The 15,890-nt window shown below is 43.1% G+C and overlaps 1 protein-coding gene across 14 annotated transcripts in view; it reads left to right on the forward strand.

The window, feature by feature from the left end:
- Positions 1 to 15,890, forward strand: part of CAMK2B (calcium/calmodulin dependent protein kinase II beta) — a 150,378-nt gene that overhangs the window by 112,451 nt on the left and 22,037 nt on the right. For 6 of the 14 annotated variants that reach the window (XM_056571266.1, XM_056571273.1, XM_056571265.1 and 3 more), the window contains exons 9-13: positions 1,576 to 1,670; positions 2,744 to 2,866; positions 2,994 to 3,077; positions 3,163 to 3,205; positions 14,885 to 14,925. In XM_056571266.1, coding sequence (XP_056427241.1) covers positions 1,576 to 1,670; positions 2,744 to 2,866; positions 2,994 to 3,077; positions 3,163 to 3,205; positions 14,885 to 14,925 — 386 coding nt within the window. Of the gene's footprint in view, positions 1 to 1,575; positions 1,671 to 2,743; positions 2,867 to 2,993; positions 3,078 to 3,162; positions 3,206 to 8,611; positions 8,687 to 14,884; positions 14,926 to 15,890 lie in introns of all 14 variants that reach the window. The other 8 variants (XM_056571263.1, XM_056571264.1, XM_056571262.1 and 5 more) reach the window with 2 other exon arrangements.

A 15,890-nucleotide genomic window follows, 5' to 3' on the forward strand; every position in this document is an offset into this window, starting at 1 on the left:
GTGTCAAATGTGCCCCCCGCGAGTGCGAGCGCTACCATCACCGCTAGCGGGGTCCCTGTGCCCACTAGCGGTGTCACAAGAATGTCGAGCACGGCTCTGTTCCCCGTCCCTGTCAACTCTCAGGGTACGGGAACAGATTTAAAAGCCTCGCGCGCAGCTAACGTAGTACTGCGCATGCGCAGTTCTACGCAAATAGCGTAGGGCTAACGCTAGGCTCCTAGCGCTGCCTACGTTAGCCCTTCGCTATTTGCGTAGTGCTGTGCCTGCGCAGTACTACGTTAGCCGCGCGTGAGGCTTTTAAATCTGTTCCCGTACCCTGAGAGCTGACAGGGACGGTGAACAGAGCCGTGCTCGGTATTCTTGTGAGCACAGGGTGGGCACAGGGACCCCGCTAGCGGTGATGGTAGCGATCACGCTCGTGGGGGGCACATTTGACACCGCTAGTGGGCACAGGGACCCCGCTAGCGGTGATGGTAGCGCTCGCGGTGGGCACATTTGACACCGGTAGTGGGCACAGGGACCCCGCTAGCGGTGATGGTAGCGATCGTGCTCGCGGGAGGCATTCTTGTGACACCGCTAGTGGGCACATGGATCCCGCTAGCGGTGGTGATTGATCGTGCTCGCGGGGACACTGGCTGACAGGCGCAGCGGGGTACACAGTAAATGGATTAGCTTCCGTGGCCCGATTCCGCTCTCGGAATCGGGCCAGAGAAGCACACCGAGACAAGTGAGGGCGCAGCGCTGAGCTCTACAATTCATCCGGAGGGTGGGGGAGGGGCCCGACCGGTATAGCGGTATGGGCAAAAATCCATACTGTGGGAGAAAAAAAAAACGGAATCCGGTTCATACCGGTATACCGCCCAGCACTACTAGTCATCATCCACCAACTCAGATATAACTGATAATTCAAGATGGAGGGAAAACGATGAAAATGTATAAGGTATATAATGGCCACAAATAGTGCTACCCCTCGTGCACACACACGGCAGCTTATTCTGAAATGTTTTTCAAAAGTCTAGTGACCATTGAAACTTGGCCATTACCAGTGTCCATTTACCCCTCCCCCCCCCTCAGGTTAGAGAACTGGGACTGGATTTTTTAGATCAGATTTACTTGAATTAAAATGGCTTAAAGGGGTACTTTTTTTCGAAATCATCTTCTGCCAGAAAGTTATACAGATTTGTAAATTACTTCTATTTAAAAATCTTAACCCTTCCAGTACTTATCAGCTGTTGTATGTTCCACAGGAAGTTGTTTTTGAATTTACTTTCGGTCTGACCACAGTGCTCTCTGCTGACACCTCTGTCCATTTTAGGAACTCTCCAGAGTAGAAGCAAATCCCCATAGCAAACCTATCCTGCTCTGGAAAGTTCCTAAAATGGACAGAGGTGTCAGCAGAGAGCACTGTGGTCCGACAGAAAGGAAATTTAAAAAGAAAAGAACTTCCTGTGGAGCATACAGAAGCTAGTAAGTACTGGAAGGATTAAGATTTTTAAATAGAAGTAATTTACAATTTTCCAGTAGAGTACCCCTTTAAGGGAACAACCACAATCTTTTCTGTCCTCTTCTCAACAGGTGTCATTCTATATATTCTTTTGGTTGGATATCCTCCATTTTGGGATGAAGATCAGCACAAACTCTACCAGCAAATTAAAGCTGGAGCTTATGATGTGAGTTTGTAAAACTATGAACTTTAAGTCCATGTTTGCTTGCCATACGACATCTTCTCTCAGGTTTCCTTTCAGTAAAGCCTTCTTCATTGTATAGCGTGTGCACTCAAATAGTAGTCACCAAGGCAGTAGATAAAGTAGGTATTAGGTTATTGGGCATCCTCACGCATCTTGTAGAATACTCTAAGGGTGCGTTCACACGGAGTAAATCAAGAGTAATTAATGGCGGAAAATTTACGGGCGGAAAAAAGAATTTTATTTTCGTGCAAAATTTGCACGGAATTGCACATGGAATTGCGCGCGGAAATGGGGGAGAAAGAAGTAAAGGGTTTTTCATCCATTTCCACGCGAGTTCCGTGTGAATTGCACGCAAATTTCACACGAAAACGATGTCGGACAGAATTTTTTATTACCATTGACTTCTATTGATTTCTGCTAGCGGATTCCGCTTGAAGAATGAACATGCTCATTCTTCAAGCGGAACGGAATTCAGCGTCGGACTCCCGCTAGCAGAATTTCCACAGTGTGAACAGGACAGCGGAAAAAACATTAAAGTCAATGGGCAGTGGAGATGTGAATTAATTTGGAGCGGAGAATTCAAGAGGAACTACTTGAGTAAATTCCTCTTGAATTACTCCGTGTGAACGGGCCCTAAGGCAGTGCTCCCCAATCTGGAGCTCTCCACCTGTTGCAAAATTACAATGCCCATCCTGCCCTGGCAGCCTTTGGCATTTAGGGCTTTATGGAATTTATAGTTTTACAACAGGTGGAGAGCTACAGGTTGGGAGGGGAACTGTTTAAAGGGGTATTGATGTGATGTCACGGCCACGCTCCCAGTGATGTCACACCACAACCCCTCCATTCATGTCTATGGGAGGGGCTGCACCGAGATCGTGGGGGTCCACAGCGGCAGGACCCCTGCGATCATACATCTTATCCCCTGTCCTTTGGATAGGGGATAAGATGTATAAAGCCGGAATACCCCTTTAAGGTGGTGAAAAAATGAGGTACACATAGATTATGTGAAGATACTCACTGCAAAGAAGTAAAACTGTATATATTTCTCCCTCCAGTTCCCGTCTCCAGAGTGGGACACTGTGACCCCAGAGGCAAAGAATCTTATTAACCAGATGTTGACCATTAACCCTGCCAAGCGTATAACCGCACACGAAGCTCTCAAGCACCCATGGGTCTGTGTAAGTAATGCCAATCTGTGCTGACCAGGACTGTATGTATAAATATATATATATGTTAGTGGAATAGCCTCAGCAAATATTAATAGGGATGTCTCTTCATTTTTGCTATTTTTTTCTCTCTTCATAGCAACGCTCAACTGTGGCCTCAATGATGCACAGACAAGAGACTGTGGAGTGTCTCAAGAAGTTCAATGCTCGCCGGAAGCTGAAAGTGAGTATGAACCCTATTACATGTGTTGGTATGTTCCCTTGTCTTTATGGACATTACATTAATCAACATTATGTAAACTCCATAGGGGGCCATTCTAACTACAATGCTGGCAACAAGGAACTTTTCTGGTAAGTGATCGCTCATCTACACCATAGAACATGTAATTTTGCCATAAAAGTAATATGGATCAGATACCAATGTTATACTCCTCATAACTGAAGAGCCGACTCTGCAACCCGTCCAAAACATTGCAAATCAAAATACAATATTAGAAAAACAATACAATACACTGGCATACTCTAATTCTGCAGATGCCATTTAGATTTGATCAATGCCATACATTTCAGAGCCCATCCTCATATAACCAGTCCTATACACTGCAGAGCACATCCTGATATACCAGTCCTATACACTGCAGAGCACATTCTTATATAACCAGTCCTATACACTGCAGAGCCCATCCTGATATAACCAGTCCTATACACTGCAGAGCACATCCTGATATACCAGTCCTATACACTGCAGAGCCCATCCTGATATAACCAGTCCTATACACTGCAGAGCCCATCCTGATATAACCAGTCTTATACACTGCAGAGCCCATCCTGATATAACCAGTCCTATACACTGCAGAGCCCATCCTGATATAACCAGTCCTATACACTGCAGAGCCCATCCTGATATAACCAGTCTTATACACTGCAGAGCACATTCTTATATAACCAGTCTTATACACTGCAGAGCACATCCTGATATACCAGTCCTATACACTGCAGAGCACATCCTGATATAACCAGTCCTATACACTGCAGAGCACATCCTGATATACCAGTCCTATACACTGCAGAGCCCATCCTGATATACCAGTCCTATACACTGCAGAGCACATCCTGATATAACCAGTCCTATACACTGCAGAGCCCATTCTTATATAACCAGTCCTATACACTGCAGAGCACATCCTGATATACCAGTCCTATACACTGCAGAGCCCATCCTGATATACCAGTCCTATACACTGCAGAGCACATTCTTATATAACCAGTCCTATACACTGCAGAGCCCATCCTGATATAACCAGTCCTATACACTGCAGAGCCCATCCTCATATAACCAGTCCTATACACTGCAGAGCCCATCCTGATATAACCAGTCCTATACACTGCAGAGCCCATCCTCATATAACCAGTCCTATACACTGCAGAGCCCATCCTGATATACCAGTCCTATACACTGCAGAGCCCATCCTGATATAACCAGTCCTATACACTGCAGAGCACATCCTGATATAACCAGTCCTATACACTGCAGAGCACATCCTGATATACCAGTCCTATACACTGCAGAGCCCATCCTGATATAACCAGTCTTATACACTGCAGAGCACATCCTGATATACCAGTCTTATACACTGCAGAGCACATCCTGATATACCAGTCCTATACACTGCAGAGCACATCCTGATATAACCAGTCCTATACACTGCAGAGCCCATCCTGATATAACCAGTCCTATACACTGCAGAGCCCATCCTGATATAACCAGTCTTATACACTGCAGAGCCCATCCTGATATAACCAGTCCTATACACTGCAGAGCCCATCCTGATATAACCAGTCCTATACACTGCAGAGCCCATCCTGATATAACCAGTCTTATACACTGCAGAGCACATTCTTATATAACCAGTCCTATACACTGCAGAGCCCATCCTGATATAACCAGTCCTATACACTGCAGAGCACATCCTGATATACCAGTCCTATACACTGCAGAGCCCATCCTGATATAACCAGTCCTATACACTGCAGAGCCCATCCTGATATAACCAGTCTTATACACTGCAGAGCCCATCCTGATATAACCAGTCCTATACACTGCAGAGCCCATCCTGATATAACCAGTCCTATACACTGCAGAGCACATCCTGATATAACCAGTCCTATACACTGCAGAGCCCATCCTGATATAACCAGTCCTATACACTGCAGAGCCCATCCTGATATAACCAGTCTTATACACTGCAGAGCACATTCTTATATAACCAGTCTTATACACTGCAGAGCACATCCTGATATACCAGTCCTATACACTGCAGAGCACATCCTGATATAACCAGTCCTATACACTGCAGAGCACATCCTGATATACCAGTCCTATACACTGCAGAGCCCATCCTGATATACCAGTCCTATACACTGCAGAGCACATCCTGATATAACCAGTCCTATACACTGCAGAGCCCATTCTTATATAACCAGTCCTATACACTGCAGAGCACATCCTGATATACCAGTCCTATACACTGCAGAGCCCATCCTGATATACCAGTCCTATACACTGCAGAGCACATTCTTATATAACCAGTCCTATACACTGCAGAGCCCATCCTGATATAACCAGTCCTATACACTGCAGAGCCCATCCTCATATAACCAGTCCTATACACTGCAGAGCCCATCCTGATATAACCAGTCCTATACACTGCAGAGCCCATCCTCATATAACCAGTCCTATACACTGCAGAGCCCATCCTGATATACCAGTCCTATACACTGCAGAGCCCATCCTGATATAACCAGTCCTATACACTGCAGAGCACATCCTGATATAACCAGTCCTATACACTGCAGAGCACATCCTGATATACCAGTCCTATACACTGCAGAGCCCATCCTGATATAACCAGTCTTATACACTGCAGAGCACATCCTGATATACCAGTCTTATACACTGCAGAGCACATCCTGATATACCAGTCCTATACACTGCAGAGCACATCCTGATATAACCAGTCCTATACACTGCAGAGCCCATCCTGATATAACCAGTCCTATACACTGCAGAGCCCATCCTGATATAACCAGTCTTATACACTGCAGAGCACATTCTTATATAACCAGTCTTATACACTGCAGAGCACATCCTGATATACCAGTCCTATACACTGCAGAGCACATCCTGATATAACCAGTCCTATACACTGCAGAGCACATCCTGATATACCAGTCCTATACACTGCAGAGCACATCCTGATATAACCAGTCCTATACACTGCAGAGCCCATTCTTATATAACCAGTCCTATACACTGCAGAGCACATCCTGATATACCAGTCCTATACACTGCAGAGCCCATCCTGATATACCAGTCCTATACACTGCAGAGCACATTCTTATATAACCAGTCCTATACACTGCAGAGCACATCCTGATATAACCAGTCCTATACACTGCAGAGCACATCCTGATATACCAGTCCTATACACTGCAGAGCCCATCCTGATATAACCAGTCCTATACACTGCAGAGCCCATCCTGATATAACCAGTCCTATACACTGCAGAGCCCATCCTGATATAACCAGTCTTATACACTGCAGAGCACATCCTGATATACCAGTCTTATACACTGCAGAGCACATCATGATATACCAGTCCTATACACTGCAGAGCACATCCTGATATAACCAGTCCTATACACTGCAGAGCACATCCTGATATACCAGTCCTATACACTGCAGAGCCCATCCTGATATAACCAGTCTTATACACTGCAGAGCACATCCTGATATACCAGTCTTATACACTGCAGAGCATATCATGATATACCAGTCCTATACACTGCAGAGCCCATTCTTATATAACCAGTCCTAAACACTGCAGAGCCCATCCTGATATACCAGTCCTATACACTGCAGAGCACATTCTTATATAACCAGTCTTATACACTGCAGAGCACATCCTGATATACCAGTCCTATACACTGCAGATCACATTCTTATATAACCAGTCCTATACACTGCAGAGCCCATCCTGATATAACCAGTCCTATACATTGCAGAGCACATCCTGATATACCAGTCCTATACACTGCAGAGCACATCCTGATATACCAGTCCTATACACTGCAGAGCACATCCTGATATAACCAGTCCTATACACTGCAGAGCCCATCCTGATATACCAGTCCTATACACTGCAGAGCACATTCTTATATAACCAGTCCTATACACTGCAGAGCCCATCCTGATATACCAGTCCTATACACTGCAGAGCCCATCCTGATATACCAGTCCTATACACTGCAGAGCGCATTCTTATATAACCAGTCCTATACACTGCAGAGCCCATCCTGATATAACCAGTCCTATACACTGCAGAGCCCATTCTTATATAACCAGTCCTATACACTGCAGAGCCCATCCTGTTATAACCAGTCCTATACACTGCAGAGCCCATCCTGATATAACCAGTCCTATACACTGCAGAGCCCATCCTGATATACCAGTCCTATACACTGCAGAGCCCATTCTTATATAACCAGTCCTATACACTGCAGAGCCCATCCTGATATACCAGTCCTATACACTGCAGAGCCCATTCTTATATAACCAGTCCTATACACTGCAGAGCCATCCTGATATAACCAGTCCTATACACTGCAGAGCCCATCCTGTTATAACCAGTCCTATACACAGCAGAGCCCATCCTGTTATAACCAGTCTTATACACTGCAGAGCCCATCCTGTTATAACCAGTCCTATACACTGCAGAGCCCATCCTGATATAACCAGTCCTATACACTGCAGAGCCCATCCTGATATAACCAGTCCTATTTACTGCAGAGCCCATCCTGATATAACCAGTCCTATACACTGCAGAGCCATCCTGATATAACCAGTCCTATACACAGAGGAGCCCATCCTGATATAACCAGTCCTATACACTGCAGAGCCCATCCTGATATAACCAGTCCTATACACTGCAGAGCCCATCCTGATATAACCAGTCCTATACACTGAGGAGCCCATCCTGATATAACCAGTCCTATACACTGCAGAGCCCATCCTGATATACCAGTCCTATACACTGCAGAGCACATCCTGATATAACCAGTCCTAAACACTGCAGAGCACATCCTCATATAACCAGTCCTATACACTGCAGAGCCCATCCTGATATACCAGTCCTATACACTGCAGAGCCCATCCTGATATAACCAGTCCTATATACTGCAGAGCCCATTCTTATATAACCAGTCCTATACACTGCAGAGCCCATCCTGATATAACCAGTCCTATACACTGCAGAGCCCATCCTGATATACCAGTCCTATACACTGCAGAGCCCATCCTGATTTAACCAGTCCTATACACTGCAGATAATGTGCGATAATGGAGATAATGTGCTGATCTCTCTTTGCTCTCTTTATTGTGGATTCTGCATTATTCTACTTACTTCATCTCTCCTCTTCTTCCCTCTCCTCACTATCCCACATCTCCACACACCCACACACATGGCCTCTCCTTGGTGGTTGGTTCACTCTTCTCTTGGTGTCTGTACTCATCTGCCATGCACTACCCTCTACCCTCCTTCCTGCCTCATTACGTCTTATATTGTCTGACTTTTTCCCTATTGTTTGTTGACCACATTGGCCACCTCCTGTAACTTGTTACTATACTTCTATTTATTCTCCATTCTCCGCCAAAACTGCCCGTCCTTTTTTTTTCTCTGATCTCTGTCATCCTCACAGTGGGCAGACAGACCACAGCTCCTGCCACAATCACCACCGCTGCCACTAGTACAGCCCTGGGGTTGGTGGAACAAGGTAGTAGTGTCCTATGGCACATGCCCTTCCCCTCCACACCTGCGCCTTCCTTCCCTTCCCTGAGAAGTGACTGCATGTGGCTGCTTTTTCCTAGGTACCTGCTTGCGTGGATCAATAAAGAGAGACATAGATAGAGGATGCCCCTCTAGTGACCAAGGGTTAGCGGAGGGCAAAAGAATAGGTTAGAGATTAATAGAATATCTGGGCACTTCTTTCTTCCTATGTATCAAAGTGACTAGTGAGCAAAGGTTAGGGTGCTGTACAAATATTGGCAACTTACAGTTCTAGAATCAGGTTGTAAATCTTAAAGGCGTACTCCGTTGCTCAGCATTTTGAACAAACTGTTCCGAACGCTGGAGGCGGGAGCTTGTGATGTCATAGCCCTGCCCCCTCATGACGTCACGCCCCACAGGGCGTGACGTCATGAGGGGGCAGGGCTATGACGTCACAAGCTCCCGTTCCAGCGTTCGGAACAGTTTGTTCCAAACGCTGAGCAGCGGAGTTCGCCTTTAAGCTATGAATGTATGAATGGAAGCACATGTTATATATCCGACCTAAAGCAAGCCCTGAATTGTATACAGTTCCTTCCCAATATGTTCCAGTGTTTGTCTGTGTTAAGGTTATGTAGGCAGTATATATGGGCTCCTATCTGGGTGTTCCCTGGAGATGCTGCATGTAGTGAGTATGTACATGTACCTTGGTGCATGCTGTACGCTTGGGCATGTCATGTGCATGGCACGTGCTGAGAAGGTACTTACAGCCGCAGTCTAGCAGTGTACATGGCACTCATCATATAACAAGCTCACTGTGCTCTTTAACAGTCTTGTGTATAAATGTACTGTGCATGTGTGTATATGTTGTATATGAGTGTCACTGTGCATACTATGCAGTGTATTATCCAAGCAATATACTCCAGTATCCCACTGTATTGAGTTATACTCATAACAGAGGAGATCAGTGAACAGCAAAAATAAATAAATTCAATTAACTAAAATAGAAAAATAAATAAAGAGTATGTCCATCCTCTTGGTGTTCCTAGTAGACTAACATACTTTCTATTTCACATAAGATTCTTTATTCTGGGCTTGGATATAGGCCAGAAAATGTTGCACCCCAATATCTCACTCCCTTTGTGCCGATTGTATAGAATTCTATAAAGATGAGATTTGAGGAGTTATTGGAAGTATTCTCACACTGTAAAGCTGTGTTAGCACTGCCTGTATCTTTCTGAACAAGGAAACATAACCACCACTGATTTACTTAATAAAGCATTGGAGCTGCAGGGTCAATTATATGCATTTTATGTATTTTGTGGAATAAAACATTCCTGCACTTGGTTTTGATTATTTTAAGCAATTTTTCTTTTATAGCTTTTATGTAATGCAATACAATACAAGCTGCTAAATTCCATTCTGCCTCAGTCCTGATGACGGAAATCATTACAGCTTTACCTCTCAGCCCTCTTCTCTATTTATAAATGTGCATCTAAGCTCAAATGAAATCATATCCTGTCAAATCAGATTTGTGCTTAGAAGTGTATTCATGAAAGTAGAGACTGGAGGTGTCCGGGAGCCAGCTATTAAGATTGTGACTGAACTGAATCCAGCAGCTTGCAGTGGATTGAAATACATACAAGCTGCATTATAACATAAATTGAAATAAAACTAAGTGCAGAAATGTTTATTTCCACATAAAACATCAAATATATTCAAATATATACAAAGGAGTCCATAGCCTTACATGTTGCCATTTCTTAAGTGCTCCAATAGAGTTTGTTCATATTTTGAATAAAAGAGGAGTTTCCTTGTTTGAGTTGATCCTAGTTTGGTTGTGTGAGAACTCCATCAAGAAATTCCCCATATACTAGCTTATTGGAACAATATGACATGGGGGGGGGGGATAATGGGGTCATCTACAGTACATCAGTACAGCCCATGTCCACATGCCTTATTATGGACATCATATAGGGGGTTCTCCACTTGCCACCCTCTATGCTCAAAAGGGCAAAGCTACTATAAAGTATCATCTCTCTCTGGTAGATTTGGGCCGTCCATGTATAATAGTAGTTCCAGGGGTAATGCCTGACTTAGTCCCCCTTCACACTACAGAAATTCTGCCCAGAATTTCCAGAAGAAAATTCCAGGTGGATTTTGCTTACAGCAGCCTCCTCCAAAATAAACGCTTATTGTCCGCAGCAGTCTGCCATGGGTTGTAAGCACTGTCCTAGACATTACAGGGCAGTGCCAGGACTTCTTAAGCCGATTCTGTCAGAAGATTAAACATGTTCAATATTCTGGCAAAATGCAGTTCCGCGTCAAAAGTTCATCTATGGAACTTCTGTTGTGTGCACTGAACCTGCAGAATCCTATTGAGACCAATGGGAGTCTGCTGCAATCAGAATTCCGTAAATGGATGTGTAAGGAGCTGAACCCAAGGTGACCATCTGATCACCATGGCAGCTCCCAATAAAGTGTCAAATCCTAAAACATCTCCTGTACAGAACTGTCATAGTTACATATTTGAAGCGTAAAAGTCCTATATATGTTTTTACTAACAAACTATTCTCTTCGCACCACATGGATACATTCATACGATTGTGATTATTCTTTTCATGTCCGCTTTTTACGCAGGGTCTTGTCCCCCTGTTTCTACTAACAATATCTATGTAAATAAGTGTACAGTGCAGATTTGGTATCTGCATGCAGTTCTTGTGTAAATACATGTGCAAAGTATACTACGCCTGGGGCCACAAGCGTTGCGGTATACGCCATCGAGAACGTGAAGTTTCCATCAGGTTACACGACTTTAACCAAGGGGCAGTGGATGCGAGTGTTGTGGTTTGGATGGTGTCTCAGTGGCTGGGCATGTGTTAGTTGTCTGTCTTGCCAGCCTGCCGATGCCCGAAATTTGCACAAAATTGCCATATTTAAGTGCCCACCCTGTATAATATTACATCTGTGTATATTTTCCTCCTCCCCCTGTCTTTTTCTCACTGTTTCACAATTTCTCTTTTTCTCTTTCTTTCTCCTCCTTGTTTCACTGTCCTATTTCTGGTGTCCTACTTTATCTTTCTTTCTCTCTCTCTCTCACGTTCTCTCTGCTCTCATCCCTGCCTCTGTCTTTCTCCTGTGTATTCTTCCGTTCCTTTTCTATTTCTTGCAAGGTAAGTTCTAGTACTTTGGTTCCCATTTTACAATGTGTAAGTAGCCTGCAGTAATGTTGCTGAGGGGGAATGTGTATTCTGCTTGTGCTATACCATGTCTGAGAGAAGCCAATAGTAAGGGGCATTTACCAAAAGCAGGGCCTTCCTCTCCTTGGTAGTCTACTGCTATCTGTGTTGACCTAAATAAAGAGAACCTCATCCTAATTTATAGGTAACATTTGCTTAAATAGTGCCACTATCATTTGGTGTGTTATAAAATAGAGAATACTATGAAGATACCACAAAGACAACACAGTGCTACAACAGAAGTACTAAACTTTTCCTATTTCAGTTCATGGACCCATGCTGACATTTATTCATTTTTAGAACCTTAAAAATAAGAATATTATTGTAGCCTGTACATTTAGTACCCTAAAACACACTGGCTCAATATTTTTCCACTCCTTGCTCTAAAGCTAACCTTAAAGTGTAACTCCGATCACGCTCTAGCGGCAGGATATCTGTTTAAAACTCCTGGCAACTTTATAGCTCAAGACTACAGCCATCAGGATATGGATTTGCCTGAGGCTCCATAGACTTAAACGGGACTTCAGGAAAATCCATATCCTGATCGCTGTAGTCTCCTGCTACGAAGTTGCCGGGAGATTTATACAGATATCCTACTGCCGGAGCGTGATTGGAATTACACTTTAAGGGACTATTCACACATGCAGACAAAAAAAAAAAATGGTGATCTCCAGCTTCCCAAAAACATAGGTTAAAAATAAGCTCCTGCACCTTAAAACGTATAGGGCCTCATTTACTAAGAGTGTCGGGTTTTTACTAGTGTGAAAAGTTGTTTCAGACTTGCAGGATTCCTCTCTATTTACTACTGGGAAAAGTCAGGAACATTTTCTGACCAGTTTTTTCTAGGTCGATATTTCCAGCCATTTACCCACAGGATTTTCTGTGAATTTAATAGTAAATCGGTCGGGTTGTGAAACCATGCCCCTTTTCGGGTCGACCACGCCCCCTTTGCGACAAACCATGCCCCTTTTTCGGCTTTTCACAGTGCAATGTCGGGTTTGTTGGATTTTCCACGCGCACACTGTCGCACACTGGCGCAGACATGTCTCAGACACTTTGCGCCAAAATAACCAGACAAAAACTGGTCGGTTTCAGCTTAGTAAATGAGGCCCATAGTAACAAAAACAAAAAAATGTATCACTAAAAACAAAATGAAACTCCAACGCGTTTTAAGCTTTACAAAGCATAAAGATGCATGTATTTATACAGAGAGATATACAGGAAAATGAAGAATACGGGTACAAATTAAATGGGCACTGTCCTTAAAAGTCATAGAGACATGAAAAGTTCTGATCAGTCAGGGTTTGATTGTTCGGATCCCAATGAACATGAAAATGAGCCGGGAAAGGTGTGATCTTAGAGCGCTTTCAACCCGTCTCTGCATCACCATGACCTGGTAAGACTCAGAATGTAAGTCTATGGGGCTGTCTAGGTCTCATAGACACAGAGCAGGGAGAGAAGTGTGCAGCTATCTGCTTCTTTTCCATCTCATTCTTATCATCTGTCAGGGTTTCAACACTTAGACCCTGAAAGAGAAAACTTTTGACATGTCTCTAGGATATGTCAAAAGTTTCTTCAATTCACAGGTACACTTTAAAAGCTGAGCAATTGGCTCACATGAGTGCTGTTTCCCTGAATTCTAAATTCTGGATCTGAAGAACACTACATAATAATACTAAAAGTTAAAACAAAAGCAGCAATGCGACAGAGTTACTGATTCGTATTGCCCTGAAAGGGCTAAACAGCCGTATTATTTACTAATTAAGCCTGTGACGCAAAGTGTCTTAGCCTAGCCCTAAAATAGCTTTGCCTGTCCTTAATAATAAGAGGTGTAAATTGGCTTGAAAAGTATGGACGTTAATTAAAGGCCCTATTACATAAAAAAAAAAAAAAATCCGCTGCCAAACATATAGGGGATGTGCGGTCAACGAATGATAGCAGAAAAGGTCCACACAAACGATTCAGCAATTATGTGTTCAGCCCTTGTAGTGGGCCCTTTAAATGAGTGTCAGGCTACAAAAAAGACGCTTGATCGAACCATGTGCCGGTCCATGTAATAGGGCCCTTACAAGGTAGCTGTCAATAGCTGGCTTCAATAAACCATGTCTGGGGGATACAGAAACGTATCACCACACTACAAAAAGGACTACCACATTTTCCTGTTCATAAACCAGTATAAACAAAGCCAAACATAGTCACAGAATATATATATTATTGAAGCCTAAGGCTACAACCTGGGTATCATAGTTTGAATACCGCAGCGGACATGTGATGTGAATGGGGCCTAAGACTCCATACACAGCTGGATCCTTTCAGCAAGACTTAGTACCACTTCATCAAATCCATCTCACCCAGAAGCCAGCACCTTACTCTGTACTGATAAGGGGCAGAAATCCCAATTATTCAAATATTGTAGTTCATATGCTGCACCAAAATTAGAATTGTGCTGCATAGAAGAAAGGCCGAAGGGGCTGGTGCTAAGGCTTCATTCTAGGCATCACTTGAGGTCCGAAAGTTCACAACCCAGGCATCATAGTCTACAATCTGATTTTAGAGTATTTGCCTTGACTATTCCAGGTAATCCTGTGTTCGGTGATGGCAACACCACCAATCCTCTGTATTCACATCTACATCCCAGTCCACCGCCCTCCCCCATTCCTGTGTATCTACCCCATAGCGTATCCCCAAAAGTACTGTATATACTAGGAAGTGTGAGCTTTAAATAATCCTGGAGAACCCACAAATAATCATATGGACTTTCATCTTATGAGACGTTTGTACAACCTTACATGTTAACACAGTTAGAAAAAAATAATGTTTCTGTTCATTTCTGAATAAATTGCAATATAAAGAGTAGTGGCTGCTCTTGGGCAGTAGACACAGCACATTTTATCTGGCTATGTATATTGGGTCTTATAATGTATTACTGTTGCTGACCACACTCTCTCTATATTTTTGGACCTTTGCAGCAGCTAAGAGTTTGCTGAACAAGAAGACGGATGTTGGAAAGGTAATCTACATTCAGGATTTGGGGCCATTTAACGTAGTTTCTCTAGCTACTCTGTCTATTTAAGCTTCAAAATTCTGCTTCATGATACAACCCCTTATAAGGGACAAGCTTATCAGAAATTGATGTATTTTTAAAGAATTTTTTTATGGGAAGAAATGTTTAAAATAGATTATATTTTTTTTTTGCAATTTAGCAAAATAATGTAATATTTTAACTTTTAGGCTCTATGTGTCACATTTGTGTTGTCACAGGTACAGAAAATGTAAAATGACAAAGAAGCACAAGTCATGTTCTAAAAACGATCACCCAACGAGCTCATTTTCATATTATAGGGTCCATTGGGTTCAAGTTGTGGTACCAGTCATTTTGACTTGACATACTGTGCTATTCTTCGCATCAAATGTGAGAGAATCTGCAAAGAATGATAGAATTACAGACCTATTGTATATGATGCATATGTATGTATATGTATATGATGGTCCTGCACATTAGATTAGAGAAGGATCATGCACTTAGATATCAACATGCCTGATCCTTTTGTTCTGAAGAGAACAATAAGTTGTCACCATAGGGGGTCTTAAAGCATCTTTCGTCACTCTACCCATTCAGATCACAAGCATGCTCAGTTGCATGTGAAGACATAGCTTTTTGCCAAACAATTGGTTGTTTTTTGTCTATGGAGTGAAGTTATCAGGGGAGGACTAGTGATGTCCTGGCTCAAAAGTGAAGTATTCCTCTGCTGTTTCATAGAGCGAGTGGGAACTGTCTTTCGGAAGTTAAGAAAAGGATGACTACAAATAAATTGCTTAAAAATTATTTAACCAAGATAAAACAAAACAAAAAATCCATGTAGTAATAACACAATAACATAAAACACAAGTAATAACACATATAATGACGTAAAAAGGTAACCCCTTAATAGTAAAGTTATATCTACATAGAGATGTCATAAGGTAACATTAGTG

This window comes from Hyla sarda, chromosome 4, assembly GCF_029499605.1.
Source record: "Hyla sarda isolate aHylSar1 chromosome 4, aHylSar1.hap1, whole genome shotgun sequence".
Lineage (NCBI taxonomy): Eukaryota > Metazoa > Chordata > Amphibia > Anura > Hylidae > Hyla > Hyla sarda.